Source organism: Silene latifolia, chromosome 10 (genome assembly GCF_048544455.1).
Source record: "Silene latifolia isolate original U9 population chromosome 10, ASM4854445v1, whole genome shotgun sequence".
In the NCBI taxonomy this organism is placed as follows: Eukaryota; Viridiplantae; Streptophyta; class Magnoliopsida; order Caryophyllales; family Caryophyllaceae; genus Silene; species Silene latifolia.
In genome coordinates, this window is record NC_133535.1 from 155,592,346 (window position 1) to 155,611,351 (window position 19,006).

General features: G+C 38.9%; 1 protein-coding gene across 1 annotated transcript; it reads left to right on the top strand.

Moving 5' to 3' along the window:
* Positions 1-1,449: 1,449 nt before the first annotated feature.
* On the top strand, positions 1,450-4,756 carry LOC141606493 (receptor-like protein EIX2). The gene is made up of 2 exons (XM_074425640.1): positions 1,450-2,040; positions 2,882-4,756. Exons 1-2 carry the CDS (start codon positions 1,725-1,727, stop codon positions 4,657-4,659), a joined length of 2,094 nt encoding a protein of 697 aa, XP_074281741.1. The 5' UTR covers positions 1,450-1,724; the 3' UTR covers positions 4,660-4,756.
* The last annotated feature ends 14,250 nt before the right edge of the window (positions 4,757-19,006 follow it).

The following is a 19,006-nucleotide window of genomic DNA, read 5'->3' on the forward strand; positions in this document are numbered from 1 at the left end:
TAAACTAACAAAAGTAAGTTACTTTGATTAGTGAAAATAACAATATCCACATAAATACAAGTTTTACTTTTCCTAAATAACAAGATGATATTAAAATTAAGTAAAATTTCGATAAAAAAATATACTTTTGAAGGAAATCATTAATGACCAAAATAATTATTAACTTAATAAAAAATTAATTATAAATATTAATTTCGGATATCCACAGGGTGGTTAAGCGGGTGAGAGACGATAATCCATATCCCACCCTAAATTCACCCATATCCATATCCTACCCTAAATTCGAAAAAAATTCGTCATCCATATCCCACCCATTTAATTTCGGGTGGATGGATATCCACAGGGTAAGAGTGAGACTGCCATTATATTAACTTGGTAACCCAACTATTTTAAAAAATGACAAACTACTAACGATATTGTCACGATAATACTACTAGGTGCTCGTGCGATCTATGTAATAGAATCAGAGATATTGCGAGATGTCTATAAAGAGCAAATACTCTTAATTGTAAATAGTCAAGGTAAAAATATGTCGTAAGAGATCTAACATTTTCTCTCAACGCACTAAATATATATAATTTTGATACCGCTTTTTTTTTTGTAACATCATTCATTTTACGTAGTTATAAAATAATTTGCAAAACTCATAAAGATATGTCTCCGTTATTAAAGGTTCATATTAATGAGCTCCACCATGTTTATAGAGAAAGCGTTTTGTATTTAATTAAAAACCGGTTGTGCACAGAACAATGAAAAAACTAGCGACATACTATAACTATGTCACTTGATGTTATACTAATTGATGGCAAAACTTTTATGCTAAAAACACTAATAATTCATCAATTATCATCTATACCAATCACGAATTTTTTTCATCAATGACAACATAATAGAACATTTTTATTAACTTAAGAATATATTTTTACAGATAATCCTAATGGGAGCCCCGTGCATCGCACGGGCTTTCCAACTAGTATGACAATAAAAATGGAACGGAATTAGTACAAATTTAATATTTTGAAAAACGTTTAGGAAAAATTACAAATAACCACTACGAATTTGCCTATTTTTACAAATTACCACCAGGTATTTACAGTTTTTTAAATAAACCCGAACTTCAATATATATTCCCCGTTCACTATTTTTACCCCGATCATTATTTTTCTTATTTTCCATCTTATTAAAAGACGATTTGCGCTAAATACTAAGATTGCCCTCATTTAATTTCCCAATTCAATCAATTTTCCTAAAGTCTCAAATTTTTCCAAACCCTAAAATCCCAAATTCCAAAATCATTTATCCCCAATTCAATCAATCAATTTATTTCAATATTTGATATTCATGAAGAAATTTCAATATTTGATATTCATGAAGAAATTTCAATATTTGATATTCATGAAATTTCAATAATATATCGATTCCCATGGAGAATGTTTATCTTAATGCAAATTAATTAAACCATGAAGAATTGTCTATGAAAGTGTTGTACAGGACTTGAATTGTCTTACGTCTTGGTCTTCGACGCTGATTGAACAAGACACTACTTTACGGCTTAATCCTTACTCTACCCCTCGTTCACACGTCTTTGCTTGGTGTAATTTTTGAAGTAATTGGAAGTGTCAGAACCGAAGGACAGTAGTTTTTTGTATGTATATATATATATATACCCTTGACCCAGACTAACAGCTTGATAACTCAAAACTAATTCATTCTTGCACCACAAAATGAAACCATTCCTATACCTTATACTCATTGTACTTTCATGGCTTGTACTTTCCCCTTTTATATGTCACGCTGATGACCTCGGTCGTAACCATACTAATCACATCCAATGTATCGATACAGAGAGGGATGCCCTCCTCCAATTCAAACACGGCATCACAAATGATACAAGTGGGCTGCTTACTTCTTGGGGGAGCCACACAGATTGTTGCCGATGGACTGGGGTCGTCTGTAGTGATCAAACCAGTCATGTCGTTAATCTCAGTTTAGTAGGTTGTGATGTCGGTTGGCTGGAAGGTAAAGTGAGTCCTTCCCTAGGTGAGTTAAAACATTTGGAACATCTTAACCTGAGTGGTAATTACTTTTCTGGAAAAATACCTCATCAGTTGGGTAATCTCTCTAAGTTAACAACTTTGGATCTATCTTATGCTTTTATTAGTTATGAAAAACAATTGTAAAAAAAATATTTTATATATTTATTTGAAATTCAGGATTTAATAGTAAAAAATTATTATTAAAAATATTGTTTTTGTTTTTAGCTTTGATTATTTTCTAACCCCATACCCCAAAATTGAACCAAACACATTTCTCATCTAAGTTTGTTGAGATATCTTGATTTGAGTTTATATTAATTATGAAATTCAAATCTCATCTAAGTTTGATATCTTGATTTGAGTTTATTGGATTCCAATTGTTAATAATTTACATTCATTGCGTGTTCTTCGTATGGATGACTGTCAACTTCCAACGAGAATTCCATTATCACTATCATATGTTAATTCCTCAACCACTCTCCATACAATCAGCCTTTCTCGTAATTATTTCTATAACAGTTCAATATTCGAGTGGTTGTTCAAGTTGCCTAGAATCACTACCCAACTTGTACATCTTGACCTTTCCGGTAATTATTTTGAAGTTCCCATCCCAAGCGAATTTGAGAATTTTCATAACCTGTCATATCTCTCTCTTTCTGGAAATTGGTTTCAGGGGAGTGTTTCCAAAATCATTGGTAAGTTATGCAACTTGGAAAACCTCAACCTTAGGGATAATAATTTCACTGATGAGCTAAGTAATGTTGTTCATTCTTTAGTTAAGTGTAATAACAAATCCCTGTTAGTACTTGATTTGAACTATAATCGTTTTTTTGGTGGAATTCCAGATGACATCGGCTCATTATCCTCTTTGAGGGAGTTATACCTTGGTGATAACCTGCTTAAAGGTCAGCTTAGTTTAGGTGTTGGACAACTTACCATGCTTGAGACATTGGATGTGTCTTCCAATTCTTTAGAAGATACTCTTACTCATACTTTTTTCTTAAGCCTCGTACATTTACGTGAACTTATCTTGCAAGATAACCCGGGATTGGTGATAAGCATTGAGGAGGATCAGATTCCTCCATTTAAGCTAGATGTAATCCATTTGCGATCCTGCAAGTTAGGCCCACGATTTCCAAAGTGGCTTCTATTGCAAACAAATTTCTCGTACTTTGATGTTTCAAATACGGGCATTTCTGACAGCATTCATATTTCCTTTTGGAACACATTATCCACCAATCTTATGTACTTGAATATGTCTAATAATCAGCTTTACGGAATGCTCCCAAATCTGCCACAAAAGCATAAACCTTTCTTTTCATATCATTATCCACTAATAGACTTGAGTTCAAATCTGTTTGAAGGTGTTGTACCATCAAGTTTTGCAAGCGCAGCCTATTTATTCCTTAATGATAATAGGTTTTCTAACTGCTCTAATCTCTTATGTCCCAAAACTGAAAGTAGGTTAATAGATCTTGACTTATCTAATAACTTGTTTTTCGGAGAGCTTCCGGATTGTTGGATGAATTTTTATCAATTAATGAGCCTACACTTGGAAAATAATAGATTTTCCGGAAGTATGCCCAAATCATTCAGTACCCTGTCAATACTAGAATACTTGTACCTGTATAACAATAACTTTTCAGGACCATTCCCGATCGCATTTGAGAGTTTGACATCCTTGAAATTCCTAAATCTAGGATTCAATTCATTTAGTGGGAACATACCATCATGGATTGGTAATTCTTTTCAAAGACTAGGTGCTCTTATCCTCCGGAAAAACCATTTTATTGGAGAGATACCTGAAAGTATCTGCCAACTCAACAATCTCCAAATATTAGACCTTGCAATTAATCACCTCTCAGGTGTACTCCCCTATTGCATTGGTAATTTTACATTGTTGAAAGGGATAAAAAACGCCGAGTGGGGTTCTTATTATCTTGATGGAATATATCTACATACCCCTTTTATTAGTGGTGTTGAAATTGAACCTAGAAAAAGTGAAACTGTAATTGTTTCATGGAAAAGGGAGGAGCAGAGCTTCAAAGAAACGATTATATATGTTAAATATATCGATCTTTCAAGTAACGAGTTGAGCGGGGAAATTCCAAATGGAATATCGAGTCTTACTGCACTAGGTGCCCTGGACTTATCAAAAAACAACTTGAGTGGTTACATTCCACTAGAAATCGGAAACTTGACAGCATTAGAGTTTCTTGATTTGTCAAACAACCATCTCAGCGGAGAAATTCCAATAAGCCTAGCCAAAGTAACTACTCTCGATGTCATGAATGTGTCAAACAACAACTTGTTCGGAGAAATTCCAGTTAGCACTCAGTTACAGAGCTTTGATGCGTCATCGTATGCAGGAAACGCGGGGCTTTGTGGTGCGCCACTCCCAAGTTGTTCAAAAGATCAAGCGCCTTCCAATGTACCCAAGGGAGATATTACTAGTGTGCAAAACAAGGATGACGACTTTGATTTTTTCCTTGGGTTGTACATAAGTGTGGTGCTTGGGCTTATTGTCGGGTTTTGGGGAGTTTGTGGCACTTTAGTTATCAAAACATCCTGGAGGTATGCCTATTTCCGGTTCCTTGACAACATCAAAGACAAGATCATGTGAATAAGTTAAAGAAATTATAGCCAAAGTTGTTTCATTATTGTATGATATGTAATTGTGTACCCCGTATTTTAAATAAAGCGAGTAATATTTCCACACTTACGCACCTAGTGACTGTAACATGCATAAGCACCACAATTCCGATGAGTAAATGCACTGTTCGGCTGCAGAGAGGTATGACGAGAAAAACAACATGTATGTATATGGTTTTCTAAATTTCTCATGAGCTACATACTTTTGTTAATTATACATTTTCTTAAACTTGCGCAAGAGTTCGAGTTATGTGCTCGCATCTTGCTTCGAATGTTTGATTGTTTACTACGATTCAGTTTTCGTTAGCTTAAGGGAGCTCGTTACAATTTACAAATACGTAAATAGAACATATTTTGTTCCGAAAGAGCCATCAATAAAGTGTTGGATTTGGACTTTCATTAGTCGGTTTTCTTATTTATTAAAACGGGTTGAATGTGACCGGTAAAGCTCACTACAGTTATATGATCCATTGGGCCTAGGTCTGTCTTAGTCAGTACGGTTAAGTATATAGTATGATGGTGCTGATAAGTGTAGGGCCTGTTTATTATACCGTCGGTAGCCTGATTGGGGGGCCCAAATACAGTTCTATTATGCCTAGGTCTCTCTTCATGTTTAGAATACCTCTAACTTATATAAATAGGTTATTGGGTTGACATGCCCCATTGATTGTCATCATAAGGAAACCTAGAAGAGGGAGGAGAAGATCCTAGTATACTAATCATCTTATTATTATTGTGCACTCGAGACGATCCGATAATAGCTTCCGCTAAAGATATGTACCATATACAATGATCCTATTAATTTATCTTACATGTGGTATCAGAAAAGGATTGTATTAGCCTATTAGGGTTTATTGTTAAATAATTTTTTACCCTCTTCTAAAATTTTGATTGGCAATAATGTTTGATAGTAGTTGTCTAATATTGTCTAATCATCTCTAACATGTGTGATTTGTATCCGTCTGATTCAGTACCTGTGTCACATGTTTAATACGGAGTAAGTAATTACAATGAATTGTATCAGAGACGTCATGATTTGTAAACGTCATAGTGGCCCAGTGCAAGTTTACCAAATTCCAGTCTATCTTTTTATCAAATCATTTGCTTTTCAATTAGTGAGTGTTGTACTTTTGATTTAATTCTAGTTTTATCTTTTCATAAACTCTGCAAGTTGCCAAAATTTTCATGCTTTTAAACTCTCACTGCAAGGTGCCAAAATTTTCATGCTTTTGACTTGTTTTAATGGGGATGTGGTTAATGTTGTCAATTGCAGAGCTTTGAAGCGTCATCGTATGGAGGAAACTCGGGACTTTGTGGTGCACCACTCCCAAGTTGTTCGAAAGATCAAGGGGCTTTGAATGTACCCAACGGAGATATTGCTAATGCTCAAAACAAGGATGACGACTTTGTTTTTTTCCTCGGATTGTACATAAGTGTGGTGCTTGGGTTTATCGTCGGATTTTGGGGAGTTTGTGGCACTTTGGTTATCAAAGCATCCTGAGGGTATGCCTATTTTTGGCTCTTACAGAATTAAAGACAGGATCATGTGAATAAGCCGAAGTTGGAAGAAACCTGATATTTCATTATTGTATAATATGTAACGTGTATTTTAAATCTGTATTGAAGAGGATCGTACAAATAAAGCGATCACCCAGTGACTGTACCATGTGTAACAATAGAAATGCAGGGGGCGTGATAGTATAACAATTTTGTGCTGAAATGGAGAAGATCCTTGCCCCGCTAAGGCTATTGTGTACTCATTCAACATTTCAACTGAGAGAAGAAAGAACATGTAAAATGAGTGACATACAAAACGTTTTTCAACTAAAATCATGAATTCTCATTCAACTTTCAATTCCAACTTGAAATTATCCCACATAGACAACTTCAGATTTGTAATTTCTGACACTACAAACATCCCTTGATTATCAGAACTAGCTTTTATTTCCATATCATTGAAATTTACGGTCCTAAACCCATGTCGGACTATGGACGACGAGCTCTTAACTTCCTTAGTGAGACCTAAAATGGTAATTTTGTCAATGACATAGTTCTGGCTCTTTGCATATCCTCCATGAGTTACATTTGATGTAATTGTCACATTGCTTGACCCTAACTCTGCCCGAAATTTCACCAATGTCCATGTACCGATTGCCCCCGCTATATGTATTTCTACCCCGTTGTCCATAAAAACCTCTCCGGTGATAGCACTGCTATTGCTCATCACCACCAAGAGGTTGAATGACGTGTTTCGTGCAGCTCGTGTTGTCATCGCTTCGCCTTGCATTGCCAAAATGTTACCTAACACAAGCACAAGATAACACATAAGACGTATACCTTCACAAGTGAACTCATGTAATACGAGATTAATTAGACCTGTCAAAAATTTAGACGCGACGACCCGTTTCACTTGAACCCGAAATGACCCGTTATTTTAGGAAAGAGACCCAACCCAAACGGGTCGAACTGTTGGGTCAAAGCTAAATTAAGAATTTTATTAAAATATTAATATTTATATATTTATATATTTATTTGTAAAAATAGTTTATAGAAGTATTTTTTTATTACTTAAAAACACAAACAAAATAAAAAAATTATTTTATTTTTATAATATTTAATAATAAAATAATTATTAAAAAAACTTTATTTTAATAATTATGTCAATATAATTAATGTAAACATTAAATATGATTAAAATATTACTTTTAAATATGTTTTACATTTATTAAAAAAAATTGATTAAAAAAATCGTTAAAAAAAGGCGTTATAAACTATTTCCTGACCCTTTTCTAACCTTAACCCGACTCGTGACCCATATAAACTGATCCGTATTCTGACCCGAACCGAGACCTGACCCGACCCGCCCGAGACCCGTTTGACCGGTACATCCACAAGTGAACTCATGCAATACGATATTAATTAGACATGTAAAAAATTGACCAGACTTGCAAACTCGGCCTAGCATTTTACATAGTCTTGTGAGTCTTGTGCACAAATAGTAATTTACAACCAGATGTATAATAGCATTGTACAACCGTCTCAAAGTTATCAAGCTCTTACACAATGTTGTTGAGCTATTTTACAAGTTATTGAGTTATTTTACGAAATTGTTGAGTTTAATAATTATTCTGTTAAACTCAATAATAACTTTGAACCATAGCTCGATAATTTTGTTAATAAAGCTCGACAACTTTATAACAAAGCTCAATTACATTGAATTATACAACCAGTTGTATAATACATTAAGAGTAAATTATCTATAACTCCCTTTTAAAATACATTTTTTAAAATTTACTCCCTTTTAAAAAAAAAGTTTAAAAATTACACCCATAACATTGCAAAAATTTAAAAATTGCTCCCAAACCCCTACTTTTACATTTTTTTGACAAAAATACCTCTTATTTTATTTCTTATATGACGAGTACGGTGGTGAAGTTTGACGGAGGATTGTGGTGGTTAGTCGTCGAGTCCTTGGGTGGTTGAATGGTGAGCATAGTTGTAATGGAGTTGGGTAGTAATATGAAATTTATATGAAATTTTTTATAAAGTTAAGGGGTATTTTTGTCATAAAAATGCAAATATAGGGGTTTGGTAGCAATTTTAAAATTTTTACAATATTCTGAGTGTAATTTTTAAACTTTTTTTAAAGGGAGTAAGTTTTAAAAAGTGTATTTTAAAATGAAGTTATTGATAATTTACTCATACATTAATTGAGTCTTGTGACCCAAAATGAGATACTCCGTACAAAAATTGACCAGACTTGCAAACTCGTACCTTCAAGGATGTGAACATTGATATGATCAGCAGGTGCACTCAGAGTAACATTAGCACCAGTAGAACCTGTCACGGAATTCGTGTAGTTAAACAGATCGAACCAGTTTCCTTGCGGGAAGTACGCAGTGACAGATTCAGCACCGGCTTGTAAAACAGGGGAAACCATGACGCCATTGCCAAGGAGAAACTGTGAGCTAATACCATAAGTTTCGACATCCTCTGGAAACGAAAAGAAGAGAGGTCTAGCAATGGGAGTTCCTGTTAAATGAGACTCATACATTAATGTGTACAAGTATGGGAGGAGTCTGTATCGAAGTCCTAAGACTTTCCGTGCTGACTCGGCTACCGAGTCCCATACATAGAGCTCGTGGTAGGTGCTTCCTTTGTTGGCATGGTTTCTAGCAAATGGGTAAAATGCTCCTACCTGCATATAAGAAACATATACTGTACATTAGAAGTAGACCTGACTAAACTAACTCGACCTCAATGACCCGGCCCTGACATGTACCCAAATTGGCCCGACCTGAATGTTTATTATCACATATTGATCGCTGTATCCGGGCATGTAGCAAATTACCCCCCATAACTTATGAACTACGTGTAAATAAGCCCTTAAGTTTCACTTATAACAAATTAGTCCCACAACTTTCTAAAAAGGTGCGATTAAGCACAAATCAAGTTTTTTTACCATCCCCCTTATAATAAAAGAATAAAAAAACTGAAAATTTCCCGCCTAAATGTTTTTAGCTAGAAATTGGGCCTAACTTTATCTAGATATGTATTGAACCTAATCAGGGACGAAGTTAAGACCAAATTTTAGCCAGGGCCGAAATACTTTTAGGTTCACTAAACATTTAAAACATCATATTAACTTAACATTGAGGCGTTAGATAAACAAATATTAATTCGTTTATTTTAGGATAATAAGCACAAAATTTGTATCAAATGTTCATTAGTAACAATAAAATTATAAAAATATGCAAATAATAGAAAAAAAAAACTCAAATTACAGAGAAATTTAAGAACCCAAATAGCTCCCCTCCAACAAAAAAACTCATTGCTTAACAAAACCCAAAGTCTGCTCTTCACTTCTATCCATTTCGGCAACGACAAAGCTAACCACTCAACCTAATAGTAATCTCATCAACAAAAAGCATATCCTCACTACTCCATTTTTATGCAATTGAAATTCATATTATTCCCAAATCCCAGCCTAATTGTTTATTTTATAATTGGCCCTTTAAGATGAATTAGCAATCAATAAAAGAGTACTAATTTGCTAATCTAGAAGGGAAAATAGATTAGAAGAGAAATTACCTTATTTGATCTCTAAAGTCCAAAGTTTCTATGGCAAATGAGCAAATCAGCAATGGAGACTATACGTTTTTTTGGTTCTAATTGTGGTTCTCTGGTTTTTTTTTACTATGACATAAGTTTTATGCTTCAAGTGCTTGCATAATTTAAGAATATCAATTTTTTAATTATAGTAGTTATTTTGCAATTTTTTTGTTTACAAATTTAACATTACTTTCCTTGATATGCAACGATGAATAATATGGAGAAGATTAAGGATAATTTTTTTTTTAATTTCAATTTATCTTGAAGTATAAATATTTTTTCAAAGTCCGCCGGGGCCGCGGCCCGGCCAGCCATGCCTGTGCTTCGCCTCTGGACCTAATATATGGCTTTTATGTATCATAGTATCTTATCAAACACGGTAGCTTTTATAGTTGGGCTAAATGTATTTTATTCATTATTATCTCATTAGTACAATATATGTATCTTAAATGTTGTAAATATTATATTTAAAACGTATGCACATTTTACTCATATTATTAAAGTCAATGTGTGCTTTTCACTTCTCTATTCTTAAAATTTTTTACTCTATTTAAATTGTTACTCTGTATATTGTAACAAAAATTACAAAAATAGTTATATGCTTCAAATGCGTAAAAATAAGCATAATTTTTTTGTAATTAAACTAACAATCTTATTTTTTTAATCATAAACTTATTGCGAGTAAAAATGTAAAATTCGTTTTATTTTAATTCTTAGTGTTTTTACACATTAATAATTGTATATAATTAAAAATAAAATTAAAAGTTCATTTATACTCCCTCCTATCCACTCTTTTCTTCCCTATTTCCTAAAACGGATTATTCAGGTTTTCTTCCCCTTTCCATTTTAAGAAAGTTTGTATTAATATTATACTCCTACCTCTCTCCACTCATCAAACCCCACCATATCCTTTATTAATATTTAATTCTAATTATTCCTACCTCTCTCCAATAACCAAACTAGACCTGGCAAACAGATCGGGCCGTGTCGGGTTCGGGTTCGTGTCACATGTAAACGGGTCACAATCCCTCCAACCCACACCCGACCCAATTAAATCTCGTGTCGTGTTCGTGTCGACCCACTTACATAAATGGGTCATAAGGCCTCAACCCTAACCCGTTAATTTCGTGTCTAGTTCGTGTCGTGTTTTCGTGTCACGTCCATATTTTGAAAGTTTAAGTATATTTATGTGATAGAGGATCAAGAAAAATTAGGATTAATTTCGTAAACAGGTCATTCGTGTCGGGTTCGTGTTTAGAGAGGTCAACCCTAACCCAACCCAAATAAATATCGTGTCGTGTTCGTGTCGACCCACTTACATAAATGGGTCATTAAGTCTCAACCCAAACTCGTTAATTTCGTGTCGGGTTCGTGTCGTGTTTTCGTGTCGTGTCATTGTTTGCCACCTCTAAACCAAACTCCACCCATCTCCTTTATTAATATTTAATCCTAATTATTCATACAACTCCAAAATCAAAATCAACAACAACATTATGTCCCCTCGACCATTCCCCTTAAAATTTTCTCCTAGGGTTTTCTCACGAAATCTCTAGGGCTCCGTCTTATCAATCTTCGTCTTTCATCCTCTTGCTCGAGGCTTCATCTCACAACTTCGTGAGATAGGGCTTGTGTTTTGTTTGTTTTCTTTCTTTGTTTCTTTGTTTTGTTTGTGCAGGTGTCAAAGATGAGCGTCACATTTGGCCAACACCGAGATGGGAAAGAGCCTATGGGGGAGGAGGAGATTTCGTTTGAATGGGAGGAGGGGATTAATGAAACGGAGGGGAAGCCTTCTTCGTTGTTGGTTGGGAAATTATGGGCATCAAGATCAATCAATGTCAAAGCCGCCATCGAGACTATGATAAATCTATGGAATCCGACGAAACCTATTATGGGGAATGTGGTTGACGCGAAGGAGAAAACCTTTATCTTTCGCTTCGACTCTGATCGAGATAAGGCTAGGGTTTTTGAAGGGCAACCGTGGCACTTTGACAAGTTCTTATGGTGTTTTGCGGAGCCAAATTGTACGGGTAAGCTTACTGATGTACCGCTTTTTCATTTCCCGATTTGGGCAAGAATTTATGATTTGCCAATTGCGGGGAGAACCAGTGAGACGAATGCTAGGCGCCTAGGGGATTCTTTGGGATCGTTTATTAGCGTGGAGTATGGTCCAAATGTAGAACTGGAGAGGGCTATTAGGGTTCGTGTGCTGTTTGATGTTCGACGACCCCTAAAAGCGTATATTCCTATTCGTATGAAGGGAGATCGAACAGTGAATTTTAATGTCAAGTATGAACGTCTCCCCACGTATTGTTACGGGTGTGGAATCATAGGACACGGGGAGAAAGATTGTGAAGACGGCCCGTACGAGGAAGATGAACTTAAGTTTGGGGATTGGTTACGAGCATCACCGTGGAAAGTTGTTAAAACCGTGAAGGATGGACCAGGGAAGGCTGCCCGAAATCTGAACTCGAGCTTCGAAGCTGCTAAAGCTCAAGAGTCTGAGGAGGCTATATCTACTATGATCGAAAAATTAAAAGCTATTGCCATTAATCTGCGCATGAAGAAAAGTGTAAGCATCGTGGAGGAGAATCGTGGGGGGGGGGGGGGGGAAGGTTATAAATGGGGTAGAGGAGGGAGGAGTTACTGCAAGTCAGGCGAGTAGGATTGGGGGACAGACGCAGAGGGGGGAGGGTGGCGTGGCTCTTGATCGTGAAGTGGGTGTAGGATCAGGGGTGACGCACAAGCAGCTGATAGGAGGGCGGGAGGAAGCACAAAATAATGGAGACTCTGAGGTGCAATTACAACATATTATGGAAGTCGACAAAAGGGTGGAGAGTGAGGGGGAGATGACGTTGCAGGAAGGGGAGTTGAGAGGAGTGCAGGGGGGTCCAGCAGGAGGTCAGGGGGGGAAATGGACAAGAATGGCGAGGCAAGTCATCGAGAATAAGGGGGCACGATATACCCTTGATCCGAAAATGAATGTAAATGATTCGGGGAAAAGGGGAAGGGAGGATAGCAGTTGTGGGAGTGGACAAAAGAGGTTAAAACACGGTGCTGACGGGGGCGTCATGATACCTGAGGCGGAGGTTGACGGTGGTCAACCCCGCCAGGCCCAATGAATATCCTAAGCATCAACTGTCGGGGCTTGGGCAACCCCGACACGGTTAGTGCCCTTCGTGCCCTGGTACGAAGGGAGGCCCCGACCATAGTGTTTCTTTGTGAGACCAAACTCTGTGGTCGTGAGATGAGGAGGGTGAGGGAGAGACTGGAGGGATACTTCGGGATGGAGGTGGATAGTATGGGGAGGTCAGGGGGTCTTGCTATGTTGTGGCAAAAGGATATTGATTGTCGGTTCATGTCTGCTTCAGTTCACCATATGGATTTTACAATCTGTTATGACGGGAAGGAGTGGAGGCTTACGGGGTTTTATGGATGGTCGGCGGTCTCAGACCGTCACTTATCTTGGGAGCTGCTTCGGCTGCTTGAGGGGCAGTCGACGTTGCCGTGGGTGTGTATTGGTGATTACAACGAGATCCTGTTTTCTACTGAGATGAAAGGGGGTAGTCGATCGCAATGGCAGATGAATAATTTCCGATCAGCTGTGGATGATTGTCAGTTGCGAGATGTTCCGTGGGTTGGGTATAACTTTTCTTTTGATAACGGACAAGCAGGAGAAGCTAATAGACAATGTATGCTAGATAGAGCTCTTTGCACATCTCAGTGGCTTGATTTCTACCCTCACGCTCGTCTTTTCTACATGGACCGTGAGTGGTCGGACCATGCCCCGATCAAGCTTTGTCTAAATGCGAAGGAGTTGGAGGCGGCTAGAGTGCGACCGTTTCGTTTTGAACAAATTTGGGTTGGAGAGGATGGGAGTGAGGATGCCGTGGAGAGAGGGGTGGCGAGGGGAAGAGGTGACTTGGTGGCGGTCCTTGATGAATGTGCGCGGGAGTTAAGAGGGTGGCAGAAGATCAATATAAACAAAATAGGCAAAGAGATAGAGAAGAAGAGGAAGCAGCTGGCACGTTTTAATGAAGGGGATCGTTCTGAGGAAAATGTGCAGCGAAGAAGACAACTGGTGGCGAAAATTTCCACTCTTCGTCGCTAGGAAGAACAATATTGGAGACAAAGGTCAAGAGCGCTGTGGCTTAAAGATGGGGACCGAAATACCAAGTTTTTTCACACTCGAGCAGGAGAACGGAAAAGGAAAAATTATATTGCAAAGCTAATTGATGATGAAGGGGCCGAAAGAGTGGGTACAGAGGCTGTTACCAATGTGGCGATGGAATACTTTCAAGCTCTCTTTACTTCTTCGAATCCCACCAACTTCGATGATGTCTTGACGGGAATTGGGGGTCGTGTCTCTGAGGTAATGAACGAAGGCCTGCGAAGAGAATACAGGGAGGAAGAGGTGCTTGAAGCCTTGAATCAAATGCACCCCTTAAAGGCGCCGGGTCCGGATGGGATGAATGGCCTTTTCTATCAAACTTATTGGGGTTTGGTTGGGCCGGAAGTGGTTCGAGCTGTCCTTGCTATCCTTCGAGGTGAACGGTCTCCGAGAGATATTAATAAAACAAACATTGTTCTCATCCCAAAGAAGAAGGCCCCGGATAAAATTCGAGACTTTCGACCGATTAGCCTTTGCAACGTTGTATACAAGCTTGTCTCGAAGGTCCTTGCGAATCGTATGAAGCAGTTCTTGGGGGACATCGTCTCGGAGAACCAAGGGGCTTTTACGCCTGGGAGAACAATATCGGACAACGTTCTTATAGCTTTTGAGGTGTTTCATGCTATGAAGAGCTCGCGACAGGTGGAAGGAAATATGGCGATCAAATTGGATATGGCAAAAGCATATGACAGGGTTGAGTGGCGGTTCCTTCATAGGGTCCATTGCGTTATGGGTTTGGACAGAAATTGGATTGATCGGGTTATGGCTTGTGTGACCTCGGTCTCCTTCTCGGTTTTGGTAAATGGGAACCCATCCCGTACCTTTCGACCAACTAGGGGATTACGACAGGGCGACCCTCTATCCCCTTATCTGTTCATTCTTTGTGCGGAAGTTTTGTCGAGTTTGATGCGTAAAGCTGTAGCTGATGGAGTTCTCCACGGGGTCAGGATTTCGAATGGGGCACCCGAAATTTCCCATTTACTCTTTGCAGACGATAGTATTTTCTTTACTAGAGCCACAGAGGAGGAAGTTGCAGCTGTGTGTGATATTTTGAGAAGGTATGAATATGCCTCTGGTCAGCTGGTAAATCTTGATAAGACTACCGTTTCTTTTAGCAAGGGGGTGCCCCTAACGAAGAGGAGTAATTTAGCGACAAGGTTGGGTATTATTGAGGTCGAAGAGCAGGAGCGATATTTGGGGCTTCCTACGGTGGTGGGACGTTCTAAGAAGGTGCTTACTAACATTCTGCGAGACAAACTGAGCAAAAGGTTGGAAGGTTGGCGTGGGAAGATTTTGTCTAGGGCTGGTAATGAGGTTCTTTTAAAGGCTGTTGCCAATTCACTCCCTACCTATGTTATGAGGTATGATGTCGAGATTTTGGTGGGGACATGAGGAAGGAAAGAGGGGTATCTCGTGGGTTTCGTGGAAAAAGCTCTGTCAGCCCAAGGGAATGGGAGGGATGGGCTTCCGTGATTTCAAGCTGTTTAACCTTGCTTTGTTGAGTAAACAGGCGTGGAGACTCATGACGGAGACGGAGAGCTTATGGGCTCGTGTTATGAAGGCTATATATTACCCGAATGGTGAGTTCTTGTCGTCAAACATTGGCAATCACCCTAGCTACACTTGGCGGGGTATATGGGAGGCTAAAGGGGTGCTCGGCTTGGGTCTGCGAAGGCGGATAGGAGATGGGTTATCTACTCGGGTATGGGGTGATGCATGGGTGGTGTCGAATCAAATGGGAAGGGTTATTACACCTCAACCCACGGGGCACGCGGATATGAGGGTCGCGGACCTGCTTATTGACGGTGGTAAGGCTTGGAATGGGCAGCTGATTGACGATATTTTCTTGGGGTTCGAAGGAGCTCGGATTAAGAATATCCGTCTTAGTGAGAATGCTATTAATGACGAGTGGTTTTGGTGCGCGGAAAAGGACGGAGTGTTCTCAGTGAGGTCGGCCTATCGACTGCTAGCGGGAGGAAGTGCTTTCTTGGAAGCGGGGGGAGCGTCGAATTGGGAGAGGGAGAAATGGTTGTGGACTAGGCTCTGGAAAATCCCGGTGTGGCCTCGAGTGAAGCTTTTCTTTTGGCAACTGTGCAGCGAAGCTTTAGCAACAAGAGCAAACATCGCCACTCGAGTTCGAGGTGAGTCTTCTTTCTGTTCTTTTTGCAATTCTTGTTTTGAGTCAAGCTTACATGTTTTCCGAGACTGCGGGGTGGCTCAAAGGGTTTGGGAGGGACTCGGCTTGGCAGGGGAAGAGATGGATGCGGGGGAGGGGAGTGTGCGGGATTCGATTGAGGCGAAGTGGAAGGAGTTTGGAGGGAGGGAATGCGGTTGGTTTATGGTGGGTTGTTGGGCTTTGTGGGAGCATCGCAACAAGGTTATTTTTGAGGCTCGGGAGGTCGACCCAGACAGTGTGGTGAAGCGGGTAAGAGGAGTCATGGAGGAGATAGAAGGTGGGGGATATGTGTGGCGTGGTACAAGGGATGAAGAAGGAGGTGGGAGGAGGGAGAACCATCGGGGAGGTTGGGTGGCACCTACCGAAGGGTATGTGAAAGTTAACGCGGATGCAGGTGTTCAAGAAGGGGCGGGTGTGAATCTGGGTATGGTGTGCCGAGATGGAAGGGGCCGGGTGCTTTGGGGAGCGACGCATGTGTTGGAGCAGCTGTGGGAGAGTCACATTGCGGAGGCGGTGGCGGTTCTGGAAGGGATTAAGGAAGCACGGCGAAGAGGCCACGAGAACATTATCGTCGAAAGCGATTGTCTACAAGTTATTGAAGCTTTGCGGAAATCTAGTTCGGGCAGAAGTATTTTTGATTTAGTTTTAGATGACATTCGTTCTTTATGTTCCTCTTTCAATTCTGTTATTTGGTCTTTTACGAGTCGCTTGAACAATGGAGTGGCTCATGCGTTAGCGCATCCGTTTTTTAGAGTAGTTGGCAAGTATTTGTGGTCAGAGGGTTTGCCTTTGATCGCGAACGATGCGGTTGTTTCGGATTTATTATTAATGCAGTAGAGACTTCGGGTCTCCTTTCAAAAAAAAAAAAAAATCCTAATTATTCATACATCTCTCCAATTACCAAACCCCACTCATATTTTTATCAATATTATACTCTCCACCCTTAATCTCCGTGCCCACTTCAAAGAGGAACAAAAGAGTGGATGGGAGGGAGTATATTATTATTAGCTCTAATTATTAAGTTCTCTACACACAACAATCTAAAATACCGTGCATTTTCACGGGCTCTATACTAGTTTTTAACTTAAACATATTTTTTGCTATTGTAAAAACTATTATAAATATATTTCTTAAATAATTAAATATAATATTTACATATTCAACGGAAAATGTGAACCAATTTTAGTATAAACAAAAATTCGGTCATGTAACTTTTCATTGTAACATCATTAATAATTCTCATATCACGAACATTTTTCGCCAAAATAAAAAAAAAAAAATTTGAACATGTTTTTTAATAAGCAAGAATTTTAGGTTTAAAATTTAATCAATAATTTTAATTTTCAATAATAGTAAAATATTTAATTAACAAATTTTATTTTTAAAAACAAGATATGTGGTTAATTGCACATTAAGAGAAACTTATGAGGTTGATTTGCTACATTTAGGGGTTTGATTAGAGCTGGCAAATAATGACACGACACGAAAACACGACACGAACCCGACACGAAATTAACGGGTTTGGGTTGAGGCTCAATGACCCATTTATGTAAGTGGGTCGACACGAACACGACACGATATTTAATTGGGTCGGGTTTGGGTTGAGCTCTCTAAACACGAACACGACACGAATGACCTGTTTAACAACTTAATCCTAATTTTTTTTATCTTTCATCACATAAATATACTTAAAACTTTCCAAATATTGACATGACACGAAAACACGACCCGAACCCGACACGATATTAGCGGGTTAGGGTTGAGGCTTGATGACCCATTTATGTAAGTGGGTCGACACGAACACGACACGAGATTTAAACGGGTTGGGTTTGGGTTGAAGGGTTTGTGACCCGTTTACATGTGACATGAACACGAACCCGACACGACCCGATCTGTTTGCCAGGTCTAGGTTTGATTGCACATAATATCAAACTTATGGGGGTGATTTGCTATATTTCCCCCCAAATAATGTGATAACAACACATCCGAAAATGATCCGAACCCAAAAATAACCCAACCCAACCCGACCCGAACTATTGTAAACCCGAATAAACCAAGCCCGAATTGTCCCGTTCCAAACCCGACCCAATTAACCCGTTTACAAGGTCCACCTACAAGTCAAGTAGTCCAGGTCAACTACCATCGTATCCGATCAATTTGGGTTTCGAGTCATTTTCACGATTTTATTTGTTTCACTCTAGTTTTGATTAGTCTAATTTCAAATAAAATCGAGATTGAACAGATTTTACCTGGATCCATCGACGACAAAGCTCTTCATTAGTATTATCCATAAAACCACAAATATCAGCACCAACCATAGGCAACCCAAAAAGACCAGAATTCAACATTGACGGAATCGAATACGCAAGATCATCCCATCTTGCTGCATTATCCCCTGTCCAATGTGCTGCATACTTCCCTGACCCCACAAATGTCGACCTCGAAAGCACAAACGGTCTTTTATTTGTAACATTAACAAGAGCTTCATGAGTAGCTCGAGCTTCAAGGTGTCCAAACAAGTTATGTACATTGTATTCGGTCACATTACCGTAATGCAAAGCGGATCCCGGAATAGTCCTGCTTAATATCGGCTGACGACCTCCGCCGTCATTGATTTTATAAGGCGGGTCATCGAGAGTGGAGTTTGGTAGAGCTTGTGAAGTTATAAAGTTTGCTGCTTCATTCATGTCGATCCATAGTCCATCGAACTTGAGATCGTCTCGAAATCGCTTTATTTCATCGGTCCAGTAATTTTGAGCTGCCGGGTTTAGGAAATCAGGGAAATAAACCGGTCCTGGCCAAACAGAACCCAAGTATTCCGAACCATTGTGGTTTTTAATAAAGATGTCATCTTTTATTCCC